We start from the raw sequence: 21,695 nt of genomic DNA on the forward strand, positions 1-21,695 counted from the left end.
TTCGTTTTTCTACTAAGCTGATAAAATGGCAAAAGATTAAAAATGCAGTTCCTATACACAAGTGTCAAACTGCAATACAAACCCTTGAAAATATTGAAATTTTCTTCCAGTTATTCAAGCAGTAAAATATTTTTTTCAAAAATCTGGACACCACTCATCTCACTACATTTTGTTGATAAAAAGAGAAAAAGCAAATCAATGACAAGTTCAGTATTCAGTATTTAGAGCCCTTAGAACAATTATATAACTTTGTACGTTTATAAAGAAAAATGGTGAGGCTTTCTGGAGGGGTGAAAGGGCTTAAATAAATTTTGCACAAAATATCCTCCCCCAATCTAATTCTGTTGTTCTGCGTAAGGACAACAAAAAAATGGAGACTATTGAAGCAACAGATATCACAGCATATGACTCAATGCATTAATGTCTTCACTCCATCCAACACTGAAATATGGGGAAAAATGCAGTGATGAAACCCACATTCTTTTCAGCAAATTTGTACCTTGGTTCCTAACTAATATAATATTTTAAGCCAGTTAGGAGCTTAATTCTCCACTAAATTTCTTTTCATTAAGCTTTATTTTCACCTCCCTATGATATAAGCAGCTTCTTGCAGACATTTTCAGGAATTAAAAATGTAACATTTAATGACTTTAAAACTCATAATTCTTCAGTCAACATGAACATATCTTTTTGTCTGAAAAACATTACTTATGCACAGTACTTTCCTAATTTCAATTCCAGTTTGTGTTCAGATTTTAATTAAGCTGACATCTATTCCAGTTGCTGCTGAAGAAAATGTATTGCAATGGTCTACATTATTATATATGGCATTAGTAAAATATACTATAAACTAACAAACATGTTTGTAGTATGGTGCATTGCTGAGCAATTATATATATATTATATATTATACATTATTATATATATATAATAGTATATTATATATATTATATATATAATATATATTATTATAGTATATATATAGTATATTATATATTATTATATATATATAATAGTAGTAATACGGTCTAAACACCAACTGCAGAATGACTGATAGCTAAATGAAACGAGAGAAAATGTTTACTAAGAACATCTGAAGTCTCATCTGCACCCCACTGAATCAAGAACTTGAACTGATAGCTCATCCATCTTCAGGAAAACTAGAAGTCACTATATATGAATTTGAGGGGCTAAGAAGACTGCGATCAGCATGTTTGAGAGACAGAGGGGGTAACTGGCAAGGCAGACTTGGGCAGCCTTCAGAGTTCCTTGACTTTTCTGCCTTAAAAAGCTCAGATGTGGCAACCTGGTTGTGTTTTTTAACTCCGTTTTACAGAGTTTAAAATGTTAATCTGTTTACCAAAGTAATGACAATTGAAAGAACTTAATTCCTTATAAATAATTACAGCTTCTGAGTTTTTTTGGCAAATCTTTATTTAATTTTAAATCAAACCAATACATACAGATATACTAATAACAATAATCTGCGGTTGTGCCATTCAACTACCATAAGTGTTGAATACTATGGGATGACCAAGAAAAACATGTTATAAATTAATAAATTACTAAAACATACTAATTTTCACCTAAATTCTCAACACCCTTATACATCCATAGCACATAACTTATATGGAGAACTTCCAACTTAATAAACTCCTTTTGGATATCATTTAACCTGTCTTTCAAAATCTCATAAGAGCTGAACTTCATTCCCCCCTTATACCAGCTCTCTGCTCTCAGGGTCACCAAATCAAGGTTCCGACTCCTTCCAGGCCCTGGTATTTTCCAAGGACTTCAGCTGAGAGCAAGACCATCCAGCTGCCTACCCAGACAGCTTCTGTAGACTTTCAATCAGCCTTATTTTCAATATGTGTCTGATATTATTGTCCCAGGACAAACATTATTGTGTTTGTCCTGGGAATGTTAAATAGTTCATGCAAGACATTCAAAAAAAGGGGTAAAACAGGACTATGATTCCACCTCAGAAAGCTGTAAGTGGCTCCCTCATCTTATATGAAATAACACTTGCATGCTCCAGGCTGACTGGACACATCTGAGGGCAACAGACTGTCCTGTACTGATCTTTTGACATTCCCAGTAAAGGCACTAGTTTCTAACATCTCCTCGATTAGTTCTCAACCATGGACTACTATTTTGCAGGACACAGTGTCAATCAGAGAAAAGGCTAGAACTGGGAATTTATTACTTAATATGTTTTCAAGATATTAAGATTCACAGAGTACACTACAAGATATTTCACATTAAAGCATTTAGCTCATCTGTATCACAGAACATCTCAAAGGAAGTTATTAGATAGGGCATATTCTTTCCCTTCTTACCATCTCCCAAGGCAGCAACACTGATTAAGTAGTCTGCTGTTACGCCTAAGCTAAAAGTCCCATGATTTTCTTGGTTTTATAAAGTACCTTTTTAAAACTGGATCACAAAAACAGCACTGTGAGAACTCTAAATTTATTAATGCAAAATACCCTTTAATTCATTTACAGCCAATCAAGTGCTTTTAATATTTATTTTGTTCATTAACTGTTCTCTGTTGTCAGCCAGTACACCAATCCTTTTTTCCTCTGAAGATGCACTATGTCTAGGGAATAGAGTCAGTCTTGATCAGGGACTGCACAAGAAACACCTCAAGCCAACAGTGTGTCTCAGAGACTACAATTCTTCCTTCTAGAGGAGACAGAGAGTAGCACTTACCCTGCTGACTTCTTTAGGAGTCGATTCACCTAAGAAGAAACAAAACAAACAATTAGGGACTCAGGGAAGTTTCTGAAGGAAGAACAAGATTCACCACACTTCACATAAATTTTGCACTTTCGTGTAAAACGTCTATAAAGTAACTGAAATATCCTGCCACTGGTGTTCATTTACAATCTTTTAAGCTTCTAAATCTAAAAATTATTAAAAATTAGGATAAACTATGTATGATTCCTGTCCTGATTTAATAAGAATAAAAAACTCCCTACATTTCATAGGTCAATTCACAGGCAAACTAGACCAATATTGCACATATTCCAATACAGTAAGACAACTGTTAATATGGCACAATCTGAGAAGCAAAGGCCCTTTGCTATCATATATATGCCACCTGCGTCCTACATACAGGAGTAAGTTAGTGAGCAGACTTAGACTTTTTGTTCTTAAGATCAAAGATGCTATTCCTGATGATTTCTACGGATGTGAAAAAAACAAGCCTTGTGACCATAAGACTACAAGAGTATTACTGATATGATCTGGCATAATATGCTAAAAGCACACAGATTCACATTCTCTGAGTTCTACAGTTCAAATACATGAGTATCGTGAGACAAACTCTATTTATTTCGTATCTGCACATTATGAATTTCATCTGATGTCCTCTATCCACTTTATCTATGGAGCCTGTGATTCTACAAATCTCCCAAACAAGACCTTCTCTGCTTCACACTCCATCAAAAGCTGACTTGAGAACCTGACTGGGTTCGCTCCTAGTGCCAAGCAAGCCACTTGGCACTGCTGGTTGCTCTCACCATTCTTACCTCCTCTACGTCACTGCATTCTTCCAGGATAAGGAGACCAAAACTATTGGCAATACTGCAGCACAGGAAAACACAAAGGGGCTTACAGATTGACACAGGGGTCTGCCACCTTTTTGACAGGAGTAATATCTAACATTTTACTTGTTTCTTGATGGTTACTGCACAATCTCCCTCCAAAGCACTAACAGCTAATTAAGAGCCCACTACTGTGTATGTAAAATTAGAAAAATCTTCCCCCATGTACAGCAGTCAATATTTAGCAGTATTAATTTTGTCAGCTGTTTTATCTCTCAGTAACTCAGTACTTTTAGCACTTTTAGTACTTTTACCCAAATCATGTATGTATATGCTGAAAAACACAGGTAAATCGCACTAGTGATCTTCCTGTACTGGAATAGAAGTAATTTCTTGTAATATAGCTAATGTAAATTACTACCATCACAGTCCTATGGCTCTCACATCATTGCAAGACATAACTGCCACTGCAATTCCCAATGATAGACAGAGGATAGATTAAATGCACCAAATCTAAAGCTAACTACACAATATAGAAGTCTAAATAATCTCTATCTGAGTTACCATTAAAAAAAAAAAAAAAAAAAAAAAAAATCAGTGCCCCCATATCAGAAAGACCAATTAATGGATTCCTATTCACTGAGATACTTGATACACAGGTGTCATTCCTATCTTGTAATTAATTGTTAATTCCTTTTTAATAATAAATACTACTTCCTTTATTTATAATATTTATATTTATTTGTAATAAAGGAACCATTATTTTATTAAGAAGCTGTATAAAGTTAACATATGAAGCCCTCATCCAGGTCTCAGTCCATTTTGATGGGTACAAGTCCTGAAAAAATACAGATGGTCATTACCGCAAAAAACTTTTGTCTTTCCTTGGAGAAATATGCTAACAGATCAGAAAGGAAAAAATAACACCTAGGGTATACAACGACAATAACTGCTCTTTAAAATGAATAAAGACAATACTTTTTTATTTATATAATCAATATGCCATTATTTTCATAAGGAAGATAAACAAAATGTTTACAAAGTTTGGTATTGGAACTCCACATATAAGATTTGCAATTCATGGTTTTTATGAACTGGTGGAGAAAACTGAAGATATTTTTAGGGGAAAGAAAAAAGCCAAAGATGAGGAGAAGAGAAAAAAATCAATCAAATACTCTGCTAATACATGTAGACACAAGTTAAATTACTACATTATGAGCTAGAAGATAAATTTCCGTATTAAAAGAAACTAAACGCCTAATAAGAGGTTGGTTTTATTCCTCCAAGAGTAAAGGAAGAAATGTGACCCCACAAACCTGGACTGAATCAGATTGCTTTTCTGAGATGCAAGTCTTTATGGCCCAGGTATGTGATAAGTCATAGGATGCACATACATGTCAGTGCTGGCACCACTCTGTTGAGGTTTTATACACAGCACGTAAGATGCTACTTCCCTTGTGGCTTAGTTTCTGTGAACTAAATATAGGGAAAATCATTTAAATAGCAGCTTTTCCCACAAATTTTATTAATAGCCAAAAGAGAAGATTAATTACTACATGAAAAGTAACAGGGGGCTGATGAAAAATACCCTCAATTTGCATGCACCTGTTTATTTAAAAGCCACAAATTCTGGTTGTTTAAAAGGTACAAACACAAGGATCTCCTTTGTAAGGTCCCACCCCTGCAACATACAAAGCTTTTAAAGAAACAGAGCAACCATTAAAATAAATTCAGATATATGCAGTACATAAATAACAGTAGCTTGCTATTTAGTTAAATCTTACATAAAAATTATGTGCTTGAATATAATTCTCCATTTATAATGTCACATTGCTTGGGAAAACAACCAGATAGGGGAAAGTGTATTATCAGTGTCTGAACTGGGGGAAATAAAGACCCTTGGAGAAAGCAAGTCTTTGTTAAAGAGATCATATAAATGATTTTTATTTTTTTAATATTTATTTTTGAGCCACCAGAAACTTTTCAGTTAGAGTTCACTTTTTCTTTAGATATCAAATAAAATCAGCTGTGATACATGAATGTGACCCTCTCAATCACATTCGTTGTTAGTATTGCTGTTCACAGAATTTAGGAGGATCACATTAATTTTTTGTGATATCTGACATAATAACATATAGTAGCAGAAGAAACATGTATGATTTAGTTCTGGCACTCTGAATGTGTTTCAAAATCACAACAGTTTCAAAACATGAAGTGATGAACTCTTGAAAAAGAAATCACTATACACGCACACATTAACTTGGCTGTGCTGCTCGACTGTGCCTGTCGCAAGCTGTATTTTTAACACCATGATTCTCAATGTGACCTGAAGCACCATGAGATGGGTAGTCACCAGCAGTGAGACAGGACCAGCTCATAAGAGCATACAGCCCAAGCAAGAGGTAATTTTGTACTTCAGAAGCACCAGGCACATGTCAGTAATATAGCTGAATACCCCGTTTTAGCTGATGCTATAAACTCCGTTATGTTGATGTCTTCTTAATTTGAGCATATTCTTACACTGATACCAACAACTGGAAAAACAGAAAACTAAACTTCAAGGGCTTCCCCACCTTCTCACACTAAGTTTACAGACCAGAATCCTTGCACAGTGAGTTGGTTTAGCCCACAAAATGTGTACAAATCGTTCACTTTCTAAACTTTTAAAACCAGGAGACTATCCTAGACCAGAAAAATAAAATTACACTTGGTTTTACCTTGACAGCTTTGCAAACTTTACTATTTAAAACGCACTCTTCAGAGTTACTGATATCAGGAGGCATGGAAGAATGAGATTTCCTTGATAAGATTTGTGTTTTAAAAACAAAATTACACGTCAACAGACTTTAATACCTCAGCTTTACTACCTGTACACTTCTAGTTAGCAACTGCACACACAGCACACTATAGATATGCATAATAACTGGCATGGCAATTAAAACAACATTCATCTGCAAAAGCTTCTGTACTAAACCAAGAAAAGCAAGATAGGAAGAAGCAGAAAACAAAAAAAAGGAATACAGGTAAAACAATAATAACAACAACAAAAAACGTCCACAGAAGGTTTGGCATTTGGCAAAGTGTAATTGAGGCCAGGGTTGGTATTTGCCACAACATACATGAGGCTAGGTTTAGTTTGGTTTGGGGTTCTCTTTTCGTGGGATGTCTGAAGAGGTGTTAAATTGTGTAATAGTTAACTTAAAACCAAAAATTGATTTTATGTTGCACATTTAAAAAAAAAATAATTTCATATTTGTATTTCTATGCAGGCTTTTATTAAAAAAAAAAAAAACAACCAAAAGGTAATTGACCTTCTGATAATAGCAAGATGCTAAGACAGAGCAGTCATAAAGACATCTTTAATGCAAAGCAAGCTCTCAAAATTTTATCACAGGATCTCTTTCAGAAAAGCAGTATTGCACTTTCTCTCTCATTTTATGCTGTTGTGCTCGCTCTCATCTGTGTAGTTAAATACTGCTACTGGTTCACCATTGTTGTTGATGACAGCAAACAAACGCAAGGATTAATTCTGTTGATGAGATCCCAGATAGTTATACAGGCACATTTTCCCAAGGAATGTTTTCCCACACACCAGATGTCAGATTGACCTAATAATTTTTCTTTTCAAATTTGCTTTAGGCTCCTTTTCCTTCGGCTAACAAGACACAAGTTGTTTGGAATGCCATTAGACCAGCATCAATAATGTTGCTGCTTTTTTTTCCCGTTCAGAAGTGTCATACACCCACATGTCAAGAGAAATTCCACATAAATAAATGTAGATTGGCTATAGACTAATCTTACCACCATGAAATAAAGTTTACCAGGTTTAATTTATTTTTGTGGTAGAATAGCATCAGATTAGTTGGTCAGTCTACTTTAATTGCAATTTGCATCCTTATTTCAGACACTTCACATCCGTATTTTAGACATCTTGCATTTATCAGCTTATGCCTCCACTGAATTTGTAAGATCATTTCCATGACACCTTAGCTGAGGGTGAGTCTCCTAAAGTGGCAACTATCTCACATATGTGACTGAAATGCTAAAGCCATCATTCAAAAATCTTCTTGCTTCTTAATGCACAATCTCACCAAAAATACTTGAACAGCTCTCCTGACTTTCAACTCTCTGGATTTATTTCACATTTCAGAAGCCCTTGTTACTTCATAGAAAACTGAGACAGTTTGTTTAGACATAGACCTCAACGTTGAATGGGAATATTTATTGGTATTGATCTCTGTTGGCATGCTAGGTTTCTTTCATAGAATCACAGAATCACTAGGTTGGAAAAGTCCTCATAGATCATCAAGTCCAACCATTCCTATCTGCCACTAAACCATTCTAGCTTTTATACATGAACAGTAAGATTCACATTGTTTTAAGTTCCCGCAAAAAAAAAGATGCTCAGTTCTTCCTCTGCTTAAACAATAATGTAACTTGGATCAGAAAATAAGTCCTGAACTAAGACTTCATTGCAGGTAGTAAGCAGAGAAACATATTGTCTGCCAGGTGTCCTAAAATTTTTATACACTTCTTTGCATATAAGCAAATAGGACAGTACACAAAATAGGAGACAGGAAACAGTACGTCTGACTTCACTAGAGACACCTAAATGTTTGGAAGCTCATTGTTTTCTACTGTCTTAGCCCTCACAAAACTAATGAAACATTTGGAGTAATTTTGCAGGACAACCTATTCTGGCCAGAAAATTTCCAAAAGAGACTCTCTGAAAGTATCACCGACTCTGTAAGAACAGAAAGGCATATGGAAGATCCAGATTTTGCTCTTGTTTCTGAAACTGCTTAACAATACAAACCATACTGACAGTAGATCCTCACTTTCCATATCCATGAACAGAAAACTCTCAACTGCATATTTGATGTGATAATTTCAGCAGGGTATTTCCACAAAATTGTGATCAAGAAAATTGTTTCATAGCTGTAACATAGACTTTCTCACTTCTGTTTAAAGACAGGAGTGATGGATGTGCCCCTGAACTTGTGGAATGATATCTTCCCCACAGCAGCTAAATAGTTTCATAGAATTCTATAGAAGTCTCTCAAGGTGAATATATCTCTGCAAAAATGATGTCGGAATCTGGTCTCTGACCACCAGGAAGAAACTTAATAGTTTCCAGCAGTGAGTGTACTTCACAAAGAAAGTCTACAATTGTGTTTTATGATAATTAGCCCATGACTTCATATCCTAGTCAACACGACTGCTGAATGAAGAGATTGTTAAAGTAGTTAGCTCATCTATCTTATCAGTCAACAAGGTGTAATCATCATAGCTTATTACCAGAATACAGCCAACAGACAATGGGCTGAAGAGCACATATAACAATTTATGCTGTTTTCATGCTTATCAGTTTACAGCTACACCTTTTTGGCTATATCTAACACTTTTCTTGCCTGACACTCAATTCTGTTCAGCACTCATTGCACTGTTGCAGGCAGCTTTCTTTAAAATTGATTACAGGTCTTGCAAACACGTTTGGTGAAGAAAGCCTCGCATCCAGTACTAATACAATTTCAGTATCACTCTTGTTCAATGAAATTTGATTTTCTGCTATTTTTTGGTCTTAGAATCCTGCTGGTAGCCAAGTATAAGGTATCCTTAAACTTTACCACAATTATATATTTCAGAAACAGCATCAACACTACTAAGCCATTCTCTGACTACTGAATAAAGCTGTTCCTTTCACTTTTGAATGTGTTTCAAATATACCGCACAGAGGTTTAAGTTTTATTTTGTTCAGCAGGTGTTTTCAATAAGTAGGAAAAATTACATCGCTGTTGACTCAAATACTACCCAGACGCATACCTTAAGTAATTCCATTGAAATCAATACAACTGCTACAGCATGCACTGGAAAACAGAAATGCTTTTATGTTTTAAACATCGCAGCGTTCTTGTTATGTATAGTGACCCAGGGATGAAGGAAATCATTATAAGCAAGCTCTACAAAGATCCAACAACCCGAGAAAGCCGTATTGGATCTTGTCCACTGCAAGACATTTGGATATTTTAAAATCATATATTATTGTCCATACTCTTTAGACCCTGCTGGGCATAGTGGGTTTGACTTGCTAATTCCTAGTCCACGTACACCTCTTTCTGACTGATAAACTGCTTGGAAGATTAAGGAAAGGCATCCCCTCCTACTTCCCCTACAACTGTATAGAGCCTGTCCTCCACTCACAGCCCTACAAGGCAAGGGATGCAATTACAGAGTGCACACAACTCAGTGCCATGGAGTTTTCGTCCCTGACATGGATAGTGAGGCTTCAAAGGTTTGTTGACCCTAACAGGCCAAGAAGTTTCAGCAGGTTTTCAGTTTCTGGAGCAAGAAATATTGTATATAGCTCAGTGACAGCAAAAGAATATAATAACATTATACATGTTGGGAAAAGTGTAATCTTATACTCACACTGGGGAAAAAAGTGTCAGATACCACCACTTTTATTACAATTTTCTCTTTAATTCTTTCAATTTTGTCCTTATTCCTAACTTATTGTTTCCCCTATTTTCACCTCTTTCTGTTTAGAAACATACACTTTCTTTTTCAAGGAACAACTTGTCCCTGTAATAAAAGTGTAAGGTATTACACTTTTATGAAGTTGTTTACAATTTTCAGAGTCCAGTGTTTACATGCAATACAGAATCTAAAGTAGAACAGGAAGCTCTGCAGTCTGCCTGATTTTCTTGTTTCTGTGGTCTCTGAATACATTGAAAACAAATGTCGTATTACTGAACTTTGCACTAAAATCCTCAACATCTGCAGAAAAATCAAGACAGAGCAGTTTTCATAGTATCATAGACTAGTTAGGGTTGAAAGGGACCTTAAAGACCCTCTACTTCCAACCCCTCTGCCATGGGCAGGGACATCCCACTAGATCAGGCTGCCCAAGGCACCATCCAACCTGACCTTGAACACCTCCAGGGATGGGGCAACCACAATCTCCCTGGGCAACCTGTGCCAGTGCCTCACCACTCTCATGGTGAAGAAATTCTTCCTAATGTCCAGTCTAAATTTGCCCCTCTCCAGTTCATACCCATTCCCCCGGTCCTGTCCCCACAACCCTTTATAAACAGTCCCTCCTCAGCTTTCCTGTAGGCCCTTTTCAGTTACTGGAAGGTCGCTATAAGATCTCCCCGGAACCTTCTCTTCTCCAGGCTGAACAAGCCCAACTCTCTCAGCCTGTCCTCATAGGGAAGGTGCTCCAGCCCTCCGATCATCTTTGCAGCCCTCCTCTGGACCCGTTCCAACAGCTCCAGGTCCTTCTTACATTAAGAATCCCAGAAATGGACACAGTATTTCAGATGAGGTCTCACAAGAGAGGGGTAGAGGGACAGAATCACCTCCCTTGACCTGCTGGCCATGCTTCTTTTGATGCAGGCCCACACTTCTTTTGATGCAGTTTTCTTCTCTTTAGAGCAGCTGACAAAAGAAACAAAGAAAATGCCCCTGAGGAAACATTTGCTAACGTCAACAAGGGTAAGGGATCATTAGAGCTTTAGAACATAGGTTACCACATGGGAGGGTGTAGTGATCCGGTGTGAAACATATTTACGTCAGGGGAACTGTTTCAATCCCTCTGAAGAAACCCTACTGTAAATACAACATACATACATTTGTATTGGAGATGCATTTTATTTGTTTTACCCCGGAGACTGAAAAATGAGAAACTGAGAAAATGTTCAAGTTAATCTGGATAATACAGAAAAAGTGACAGAATAAAATTTAAAAATCGAGCCTTTTTGCTTTTAGGATATTTCTACTGATTTGTTTGTAATCATAATCAATCTCTCAGTGACTTTGTGTTGAGTATTACAGAATAATGATGTGTGGATAATTCAAGATTTTGGAGTCTTTGAAAAATGACATGTTACACTAACACAATAAACAGACTGAAACCAACAGAAGATTGAATTATTTACTACTTATCAGTATCCACACCATGAGTGAAACATTTTGCTTGCAATGAAGAGACTGTTCAAAAAAAAAATAATTATAACTTCAGTGAGTGTAAAGGAATGGAATATGTAACAATAAAATTATAGATATCTCTCTAGTAAAGGTAATGACAGGAACATCTGAATTTCTAAACTAGACAGTTTCACTATAAAAAGATTTATAATGACAGATAATTATAATCCACAAGAATGATATAAGAAAAAAATCAAAGAAATAATTAAAAAATATCTTTTTGGCTGCTGTACAACAAAAAAAAAAATCCAAGACATGTTCTAGAGTTCAGTATTTTATACAAGCATTTCAACAAATCCAAAATTTTACCTCTCCCTAGTAGAAGGTACAGTACTAGAGATACTAGTCTAGACTTACAAAAGTTTTCAGGCAGCAAGATATGCTTCAGTATTTCCCAAAACCTCTAAACAAGTCAGGCATCCAAAACCTTGAAACTAAAGGAAGTCAAATACTTCAGCTATGAGTAGGCATGGTGATTCACCACAACTCAAGTGAGAATGATAATTCAGTAAGTTGTGGGGACTCGGCCACTTGTGACCCTACAGCATCATCTTAAGGCTCTGCACTACCTAATAGATCTTTGATTTAATGCTTGACATAATTGATGAAGGTCATAATATTGGACAGTGAGCTTACTAAAAACCCATATAAAAAATGCAACACATACCAGTTATTCCTGGCTGAAAACAACAATGTTCCAAATGAAACTGCTCATGTACCTCCAGTCTCCTGTCAACCTCAAGGATACACTGTGACAGCCAACATCATACACTTGAGCACCAGAACACATCGCAAAGTCACAGCACCAAAGAGTCCACGTAGACCAGGAGTTATGATCATTAAATGTCTTGGCACGCCAGCAACTGCTAGTGGCTGCCCCATTGTAAGGATCTAACTGACTGAAACTTTCAGCCATAGGTAAATCACAGTACCACTGCAGTCGGGAACATGAGGAAGACTCAGTGACAAAAAGCATCCCATTTTTTGAGGCTGTAAGGCAAACGTGCCTCAGACACACATCCATATAGAGGACAGATAACATTGGCAGTTTCAGGAGGAATTTTCTGCTTACGGCCCACTTGATAGGTAGATACCAAGGGAAAAAATAAATAAATTGTAGCAATATCCAGAAGGAAACTGATATCCGAGCTGATGTACAAGCTTAAGAGTGAATGGAGAACTGGATGTGTTCAGGCAAGACAAAATCACTTTCATGTGCTTTTTTATTTAACTAACAAAACTCAATGCAGATGGTAAATTAATTAAAACACTAAAAGAACTCAGGAAATACATAAAGAAATCGGCTGGGAAGCTAATAAACTATATCTAACACAGCAGTAATAGAGAGTGAAACTACTGCTTCTGTTGGTGGAATAAAGGGAACTAAAGCCAACCGTACCTCTTCAGCATGGCTGAAATTGCCACCTGCTGGGATAAGGAGCTGTGTCTATCTCCCAAACTGTCAATCTAAGAAAACTACTAATGATCACACACTGAGAGTAGGCAACCAAGTGAGAAATCTATTCCTGCAAGTATGAAAAGGGTAATTCATAATCTATGTCCCTTCTCCCCATGCCTTCAAAATAGTTTTGAAACAGTCAGGATTGAGGAATCTCATATTTTGTCAGTTACAGCATCATTCTTCCCAACTTCCTTCATGAGGCCTGCCTTGTATTTCAGTCAACACCAACATGAACTTCTTATATACGCAAGCGCCACACAAGTACCTGGAAGAGGAATTTGGAACAACAACTGCATGACACAAACGCTCCTTAGATGCTTACTTTATGTGTTGTACATCTACCTGTTTAAGAATACCAGAGCTACATTTGTTAATCCATTTGGGTCTCACATCCACATAGGCATACATACAAAGCCATCTGGTTTTCACAAGCCGTAAATGGCCAGCAGCACTAATTCATTCAGGAGCTACTAGAGACCTGACCACTTCTAAACATTAGGCCACTAATTTACACATCTAATTGCAGGAATGAGACTAAGTTACAGAACAGTACACCAAAGGGAACAGCCTAATAACTACATAATAGGCTGGTAGTTCAAAAGAAAAACAATAAAAAATATTAAATAGATCAGGACTGAAAGTGGGAAAAAGAAAAAGACGAAGAAATGAGCTTCAAAACAGAGTTCCAAAAGGAAAAGATGAAGGCAGAGAGGGACAGAGATGCCAGGATGAGTAAGAAGCTTGGACAAAGACATAAGATGCTACTAACTGTGATGTACTTTACAGACCTCTCTAGCATTACTTTACTCTCTGCCATGGTAGAAAGCAAGTTATATTATTAAGAAAAAATTATATTGTTTCTACTGATGAAAAATCTAGAGTAGTACATCTAAAGAAGATCATACGTGTAATTCACAAAGTAAGATTTGTGCAAAAATATACCATTTAATCAGCAAATTGTTCACTACTACTGTTAAAAAAACCCTAGAAACGTAAATCTTAAGCTTTAAAAATACAGCTGTCAAGAAAAAAAAATCACTTGCTTCAATGTGCTTTGCCATTTTCCATCAAGTGAACAGATGGCTTTATTAAAATTCTAGTAGAATGAAGTATTTATAAGTTCATTAGACGACACTAACTATACAAAAAAGACAATAATATTTCAAATAAAGCTGCAGGATTCAAAATAGCATAAAAGTACAAGTAACAGTTATAAACCCATATTTATGAGTTAGTATATAAAAACAATAATGCCAAATGAAACAAAAGCACACAAGGAATGCATGAAAAACTCTATAAAGTAGTAATTTATTTTCCAGGGTCGCTTCCAAGTTACTCCATGCATTCTGATCCTGAAGTCTACACAAAAGTTCTCAAGTTTGACATTCTATAAGAAAGCTGAGAGGGAAGAAGCCTGTTGGTTTTGCTATACTTACTCTTCTTTAAACATATATGTAAAATTCATACTATGTTATAAAATAAGCAACAATTAAATTACTCTAGAAATAATCCCCACAGAATTTCAGTTTTCTTCTCTGAGGTAATATTCCCAGAAAATAAACAAAAGGTCAGCCAAATGCATCTAGCAGGCACGTCAGTGCTTTTAAATGCTGTGCCAGGCTGACTTATTTGATACCTGAGATGCTTCATCTGCTGTTCTCTTTACCATCCTGAATTATTAGCATGTACAGAAATCACTTAGGAATTGTGTGATTTGTAATTGCTTGTCTTTCTTTCTATTGTCTTTCTTCCAGCTCGAATCGGTAAGGTGGTGACTGTTAGTATTCTAATTTACTTGAAAAAGACACAAATTCCCATCACTTTCAAAATGTGACAAAATGGATTCACTAAAAAAAGAGATAGCTAATACACTGAAAATTCAGCTTTCACTCCCAACTAATATATACCAGTTCCCAAATGTGCTGATTTATTCAGACATACAGCACTTCTCTCTGCAATTTTTATTAGTACAATCTGTGTTTCAGCAAGGTTTAACTCCTTTAAATACTCTGTCTACTCCAAGCATATTTTATCCAGTCTAACACATCATTCTTGGAAAGTCTTTGCTTTGATACTTACATGGAAAATTATTCAGAGGGCTGTATATTATTTAAAAATTTGTATTGTTCCAGCTTTTAAAGAATTGCATGACATTATTTTTGCTTTTGATTGATCAATTACCCAAACGTTATCCGATGTTTTGCCAATGCATGCCTATTGCTTAATCAATAACTGATGTGATCTCAGATTAACACATCTGAAACTGCTTCTACCTGAAGAGTTGAAATCACCTAGAAAGGAATTCCGAGGTGCAAGTCCCCACTGGCAGAAACCAATTTAAGTCTGAGGTGCCACCTTCTCCCACAGCCCCTTTCAGGGCAGATTTCAGTTGCAGCAACTCACTGAACTGTAGATATAATCTACAATTACATAAGCACAATAACCAATGCAAGAGAAAGGATGGATATAACCATCCAGGGATAGAAGCTGAGAGTGGGCACCACAGGCTTAGATTGACCCTAAGTTGTTTTTTTTTTCCTGGGAACCAGGAGGTTCTGGCTTGAGCGAATACTGCTTGAGCCTGCAAGACTCATTGGCAACTCAGATTCTTAATGATTGGGCTGTTCAGGACTAAAGAGCCTGAGACTCTCAAGACATTTAAGGAGGCATTGAAAGTTGTCTTCACTAAGATGGTTGTTATTTTTTTCTGAGCATAATAGGTTCTTTCATATGTAACAGTTTCACATTTAATAAAAAAAAGATGCTACCTTCAGGCAGGAGATACAGACACATCCTCTACAGTAAAATGTAGCAGAAATGTCTGGATTTAATGGGTTCTTCCATTTAAACGGTATGATCATCTACATGAACATTCATTTCTATTTCATAGTTTCCTCTAGCACATTATTGGAAAGAATAAGAAGTTTTAATATGTTTTAGATACCTGTACACCATGCAGAGAAAGGATAACCTAAGAATCCACAGTATTATCTTCAAATCTTGAAACACTTTTCCATTCAAGACAAACACAGCTAAATCATACCACTAAGCAACTTCTATTGGTCCATCCTACATTTAAGTGATTTAGGGTTGACTCTTTAGATGAGAAGATTTTAGGAAGAGACAAAGGAGGGAGGGGATTCAGAATCAGAATTATTATTATTATTATTATTATTATTATTATTATCTTCCTGGTTTTGAATTATTTAGTCAAATCTCAAGAAGAAAACAAGCATGAAGATAAACTCACTTTAACAGCAACAGCACAATGGCAGATTCTCTGACTTTCTTCTGAAAGATGCTTGTGATTCCAGTTATTGACTTACAGTGTATTATTTATTACCTTTTCTGCTTTCTCTTTCTATTGCAATTCCAAGTATAGTGAAGGAATGCAAAACTACTCCTTTATTTACTTTTGTTTGCTTGTCTACCATAGTATGGCAGTGTAATTGGATAAAGTATGCCTAAAATGTCAGTGACAGGGTAAAAATGTGTCCATTTCCTGTCTAGAGACTACAATTTTTACAAAGACATTTTAGGAATGAAATGAGTCTATTATGTTTCAGTTTTGGCATGGGAGAAACATGACCTACATGACTAGAGATAATTTATGCCCATGAATATCTAATAAAAAAGATTACTGTAAAATAAAAAGCTATGGTTGAACGCTGTAAAGGAGTGGATGCATCCTACTGATCAGTAGAAAGCAGAAAATAATAGCTGCTTTCCAGTAGAAAGCCCTCGGCAGTCAGCTGTATGGTGCAGACTGGGTTCTGTCCCCAAAGACACATTCATGTTGGCAACACATTGAGAGTTTGTTCAGAGTCTAAGGATTAAGAATAATCTTTTGATTTAATCTATCACCTAGTCAATGGTAGCAGCAGCCGTTTTGCATATTATTTGATCCAAATAAAACAGTACAATAAACACTCAAGAAATAATTATTTTAATGAGAATCCTGTATTCTTCTCTTAAACTTAATTTTGTAATTATCAAAATAAGCAAAAAAAAAAAAGATTAAATTCTTCAGTTCTGTTTTGAAATATTATCAGTCAACTGGTCCTATGTCTCATTCCATATTTCATTTGGCCGTAGTGTCCTTTAATTTGACATAGAAAAATATTTCCCATAATAGCAAGTACATAAATTCATGTGTTCTTTTAGAAACTCTAGGTTTCTGTTTAAGTTAACAGATAATATTAATATAAAAAAATTACTTGAATCGCAACTTGTTATATTCTGGAACTTATGTTTTCCTTAAAGTCCAATGAAATCCAGGCTCTCCAGCATTATATCTGATCAATCTACTAATAGCTAGAAATCAAAATCAGCAAGAAAATTAAAAACAACAATAAAGATTCCATATTTATTGGAATATATGAAGTTTTAATTGGTTCAAAGGGATGAGTCTCTCAGAACATCACCAGTAACACATTATACAAGCCACTTCTTTTTCTAGTCCAAGTGTATCTACTCTCCCTATATTTGTCCACTTACCTGTCCCACACCACCCCAAAGGGCTTCATTTTCAGTACACAGGAAATTCTTAAAGAAACCACTACATAAAACCACTTCATATTCCTGTCTGAATAGGGAATGGACCACGGATGTTTACAAAAAGCATGAGTGGGATAAGCAGGTAAGCTGTTTTCTAAGCTTCTTTACTGACAGAGCAGCTCAGTTTGTCATGTATTATGCCATAATATCTTTGAAACACTAATATCCAGAGCAGTAATTTTAGTAGTACATGCTAAACCTGGCAGTGGAAAATTTGCAAGATTCTGAATTTGTACAACAACCCAATAAGGTGAAGTTTTATAAAGAAGTAGTAGGTTCTTCAGATACAAGTTCAGTATGAAAGGCGTGAGTAAATGTTAGGTACTGACAATTTCTTTAACACAACTATTCTTTACATACTATATCTTTTTGGCCAAAGGCACAGACACTTCATCTTTAGATGTGTTTTAGGAACAAAACAACAAGACCTTTGCATGATTAACTCAAAGAGAAGCATTGTTGTTCAGCATGTATTTTCCTGTAGCATTTCAATTGGTCATAACGAATTCCAGGTAACTTTTCTCTGAAAAAAACCACATTCTGCTTTTGCATAAACCTAGACTTTTCTAGTAGACTTCATGAAATGAACTGGAGCTATATGATTTTTTTTTCTTGTCTTTATGGATTCCAGTATTTGGAATTCAACGTGTACTTTGCGTAACCAATAAAAGGAAAATTTGTGCAGATTAAAGACATAAAATGAAAAATATTTAATTAAATATGATCTCTCTTGCAACTAATCAGAGGTCAGACTGAGATAAACAGGATTACTGGAAGGTCAGAACAGAAATTCAACACTGTGCTCTAGATTCCTAACCTGTTTCCTCAAGGAAACACAGGAGTTACCAGCCAGTTTTCACCGATTCTTCCTCCAGGTTTGGATCCTGAGCATGTTATGAAAACATTTTCAAAAAACAAAGTGCTATCTGAAACAAAAATTCCTAAAGAAAAAAATACAATTTTGTAGGGTCCTATAAGAAAGAAGAAATGCCTACCCCCCTTTTACTTGATTCTCCTTATGGAAATGTGCGTCCTTGTTATTTACCACAGCAATGGTTATCCTTAAACTTTTGAGAAGTACAGATGAAACCTAAAGGATATGAAAATAGGAATGACAGGAGCCCTTATTAAAGACTTTTTTCCTAAGAAGTAGAAGTAGAGTCAGAACCCACAAAAGCTTTATTAAATGAATCTTGCTATTGTTCAGAAAGCCCCTGACTTCCTGGCTCTGAGAAAAATCTCATCTAACTGCTGTACAAAAAAAAAAAAGGCTTCATACAAGTGTCTCCATTTCTGCACTCTTTAAGAAAATCCATCTTCAGAAAGAGCAGTGAAATAAAGACAACCACGTCTGAGGGATTTGGATATATCAAGAGAGGAAGAACCTTGAAACGAAGGGATATGGTTCCATTACCATGACATATAAAAAGAAATGGAAGACCTCGAAATGAAAACCTACTGAAATTTTATATCTCCCAATAATCTTAAAACTACGTAAACATATTAATATATTAATTAATATATTTTAAAAAAAAAAAAAAAGTGACAAGCCTAGGGAGCTAGAGGAAAGTCTGGAACACCAGACTTTATTCTGCTCATTTACCAAAAGGCAAGTAAGGACGCTAACTCTCAGCACGTATTAATTTCCATGCCTGAAGAGAAGGACTATGCAGAGACAATCACTCAGAAAAAGCCAATTATTTTTTAACAGTATGTGGAAGAGACATCTCTTCAAAAACTCAACTAGGAAAATCTGGAGTTAAGAATTAACTTCCAGAGTAAATATTGTATTATTTAAAATAAGCCATTACTGTGTCTTTTAAGATGCATCACTAAAGTACAGAAAAAAAAAAATAATAGCTCAAGTACTAAGAAACATTTATCCAAGATTTTATGCATGTTTCCTCAAGAGTAAAGAAAAGCTAAATCAAGTGTGTTGTCCCCCTTTAACTACAGATTCACAAGAACAAAGAAGAACAAAAGAAAAAAGTTGAACTTATGACATCTATTTCTGAGAATTCTGTACATAGAGCTTTGCTTCTCTTATTATTCCTATTAAAAAAAAAAAACAGCTTTGCTAAAAATCAGAAACCTGCCTTACGAATTTGTTTCAGTTGACCCCAGAACTACTTCTAGATTCTATCAGCACTCCTAGATTCCTAGAAGTGCTCTAGAAGCACCTCCAGCTAATTAGCCGACAGACAGCGACATAAACTAACAATGAGTTCCGAATGTTGACAAGTCATCCACATCTGTGAACATCACCACCACTGTCACTCTGCAGAAGTAGCATTCAAATAACCTACACCATCCAGAAAAGAAACCCACGGGTTTGGTGATTTTATTCTGAGTGTGTTTAAAAGCATCTTATTTATCTCCCTACATCAAAGGGCCAATATTGACAATGCTCAAATAGATCTGCCTGTGAGGTAATATATAGTTGTATTATGCATTCCAAATTCAAGGTTAAGAAGTCTTTACGATTTGAGAATGGACAATGAAATACAAAACTGCCATCATGGGCCAGTGAACCATTCATCAGTATTCAGCTCTGAAAATAAAAGATGCTGTACAGGACCATGTCCAACGACAGCATTTCTTAGATGTTTCTGTGACTCTCCAATACTGCTCCTTGCCACCTACTGGAAATTGAAATGCCAAGCATTTTTAGGAGTCTATATTGTTTTCATAGCCGCTCAAAGGATGTTATTTCATAATGTGATAATTCTTTTTAATCAGTGCAACCAAGAGTTTAATAGAAGAAAAAAAAAAAAAAAGAACTCGAGAAAACCGCATATAGTACCCTTTTTTATATTATACGCTGCCATTTTCACTGTAGCTGGTGTATATAGTTGAATGCTACACTGGCTAGCCCAAACATTCAAATATAGCAGAGATTTACCACCCCTGATGACTACGCAGATGACAAAGCTTTTTGAGGAACACAAGCACATTGGCAGTGGGGAGGATAACAGTTATTGTCCTAGCATATAAAAAAGTTTTTGGCCAGAGAAGGTTGGAATAGTCAACCTGGTAATAGTGCATGCCTGTAAAAACACAGTATCTAAATTTTTGGACTAAATTTTTGCTTAAGAAAAGTAACAGACAATAGGGAAAATTCAGATTTATATGATATACCATGAAATATATACCTGATGATAAGCCATGAGACGTCACAATGACACGGCTACCTAAGTTATACAAGGCAAAAAGAGCGCATTCCGATAATTTAAAAACTTCAAATGAGGGAACCTTCTCCTGTCCAAAACAGACATTGACTGTGTGGGTCATGACAACTCTGATTCAAAACAATGGGTCACTCTGTAGTTACCAGCTTTAAAAGTTGTTTTGATAAATGTTCACAAGTGTTTTACAGTAAATCTAAAATCTCTGTCCAGCAAGTCCAGATGGATAAACATCTCCCTCTTCCTATAGAAATCCCTGGGCACTGCATGAAGTTATTTGAGTGTTCACGATAAACACACTTGAACTGAATTAATATGAATTTAACAAGTCTGTTGTCAATTCCCCACACCAATCACCAAAGCCTAATATCACCGCTACACCCTATTACTATAAAACCTTCAAAATCTCACACACACTCCTCCTCCTACACCTATTACTGTATGGTCTTATTAATTTCCTAACCCTTGTTCCTCACCAATGCAATCATCTTTTTCACTTTCATTCCCCCTACTTATTTAAAGACAAATGAAAGGAAACTATAGCACTTTGGGATGATGACCAAGCACCATCTAAAAGAGCTCCCTTTCTGTTAGCTGAACAACTAAATGGGCACACAAAATATTCTAGCTTTGCATTAAAAAAAATACATATAAGAAAGTTATCCTATTGTTCAGTGTTATTCAGTACTTTTCAACTGGATAAAGATAAACCTTCTGGTTTTCTGCAAGGAAAAGAAGACTCACAATCATTACTTATGGGTATCTCTGCCTAACACAAGTTGGAAGAAAGAACCAAGTAATTTAACTTAGTGCTACAGCAAAGCAACACGAGTCTGGAGAAGGCGCTGTCTCCAAATAGTTTGAAAGATGCCCAAGTGTTACAACTGAAAAGACCTCTTGCAGCTTATCTAAAAAGATCCATAAACAATGTCTTATAATATAAAACCACAG

General features: G+C 35.8%; 1 protein-coding gene across 2 annotated transcripts in view; it reads right to left on the reverse strand.

The window, feature by feature from the left end:
- PDE10A (phosphodiesterase 10A) overlaps positions 1 to 21,695 on the reverse strand; it is a 371,137-nt gene that overhangs the window by 75,745 nt on the left and 273,697 nt on the right. For both annotated transcript variants that reach the window (XM_009557723.2, XM_009557722.2), the window contains exon 3: positions 2,716 to 2,744. In XM_009557723.2, the coding sequence (XP_009556018.2) occupies positions 2,716 to 2,744 (29 nt within the window). The remainder of the gene's footprint in view (positions 1 to 2,715; positions 2,745 to 21,695) is intronic.

This window comes from Cuculus canorus, chromosome 3, assembly GCF_017976375.1.
Source record: "Cuculus canorus isolate bCucCan1 chromosome 3, bCucCan1.pri, whole genome shotgun sequence".
NCBI lineage: Eukaryota > Metazoa > Chordata > Aves > Cuculiformes > Cuculidae > Cuculus > Cuculus canorus.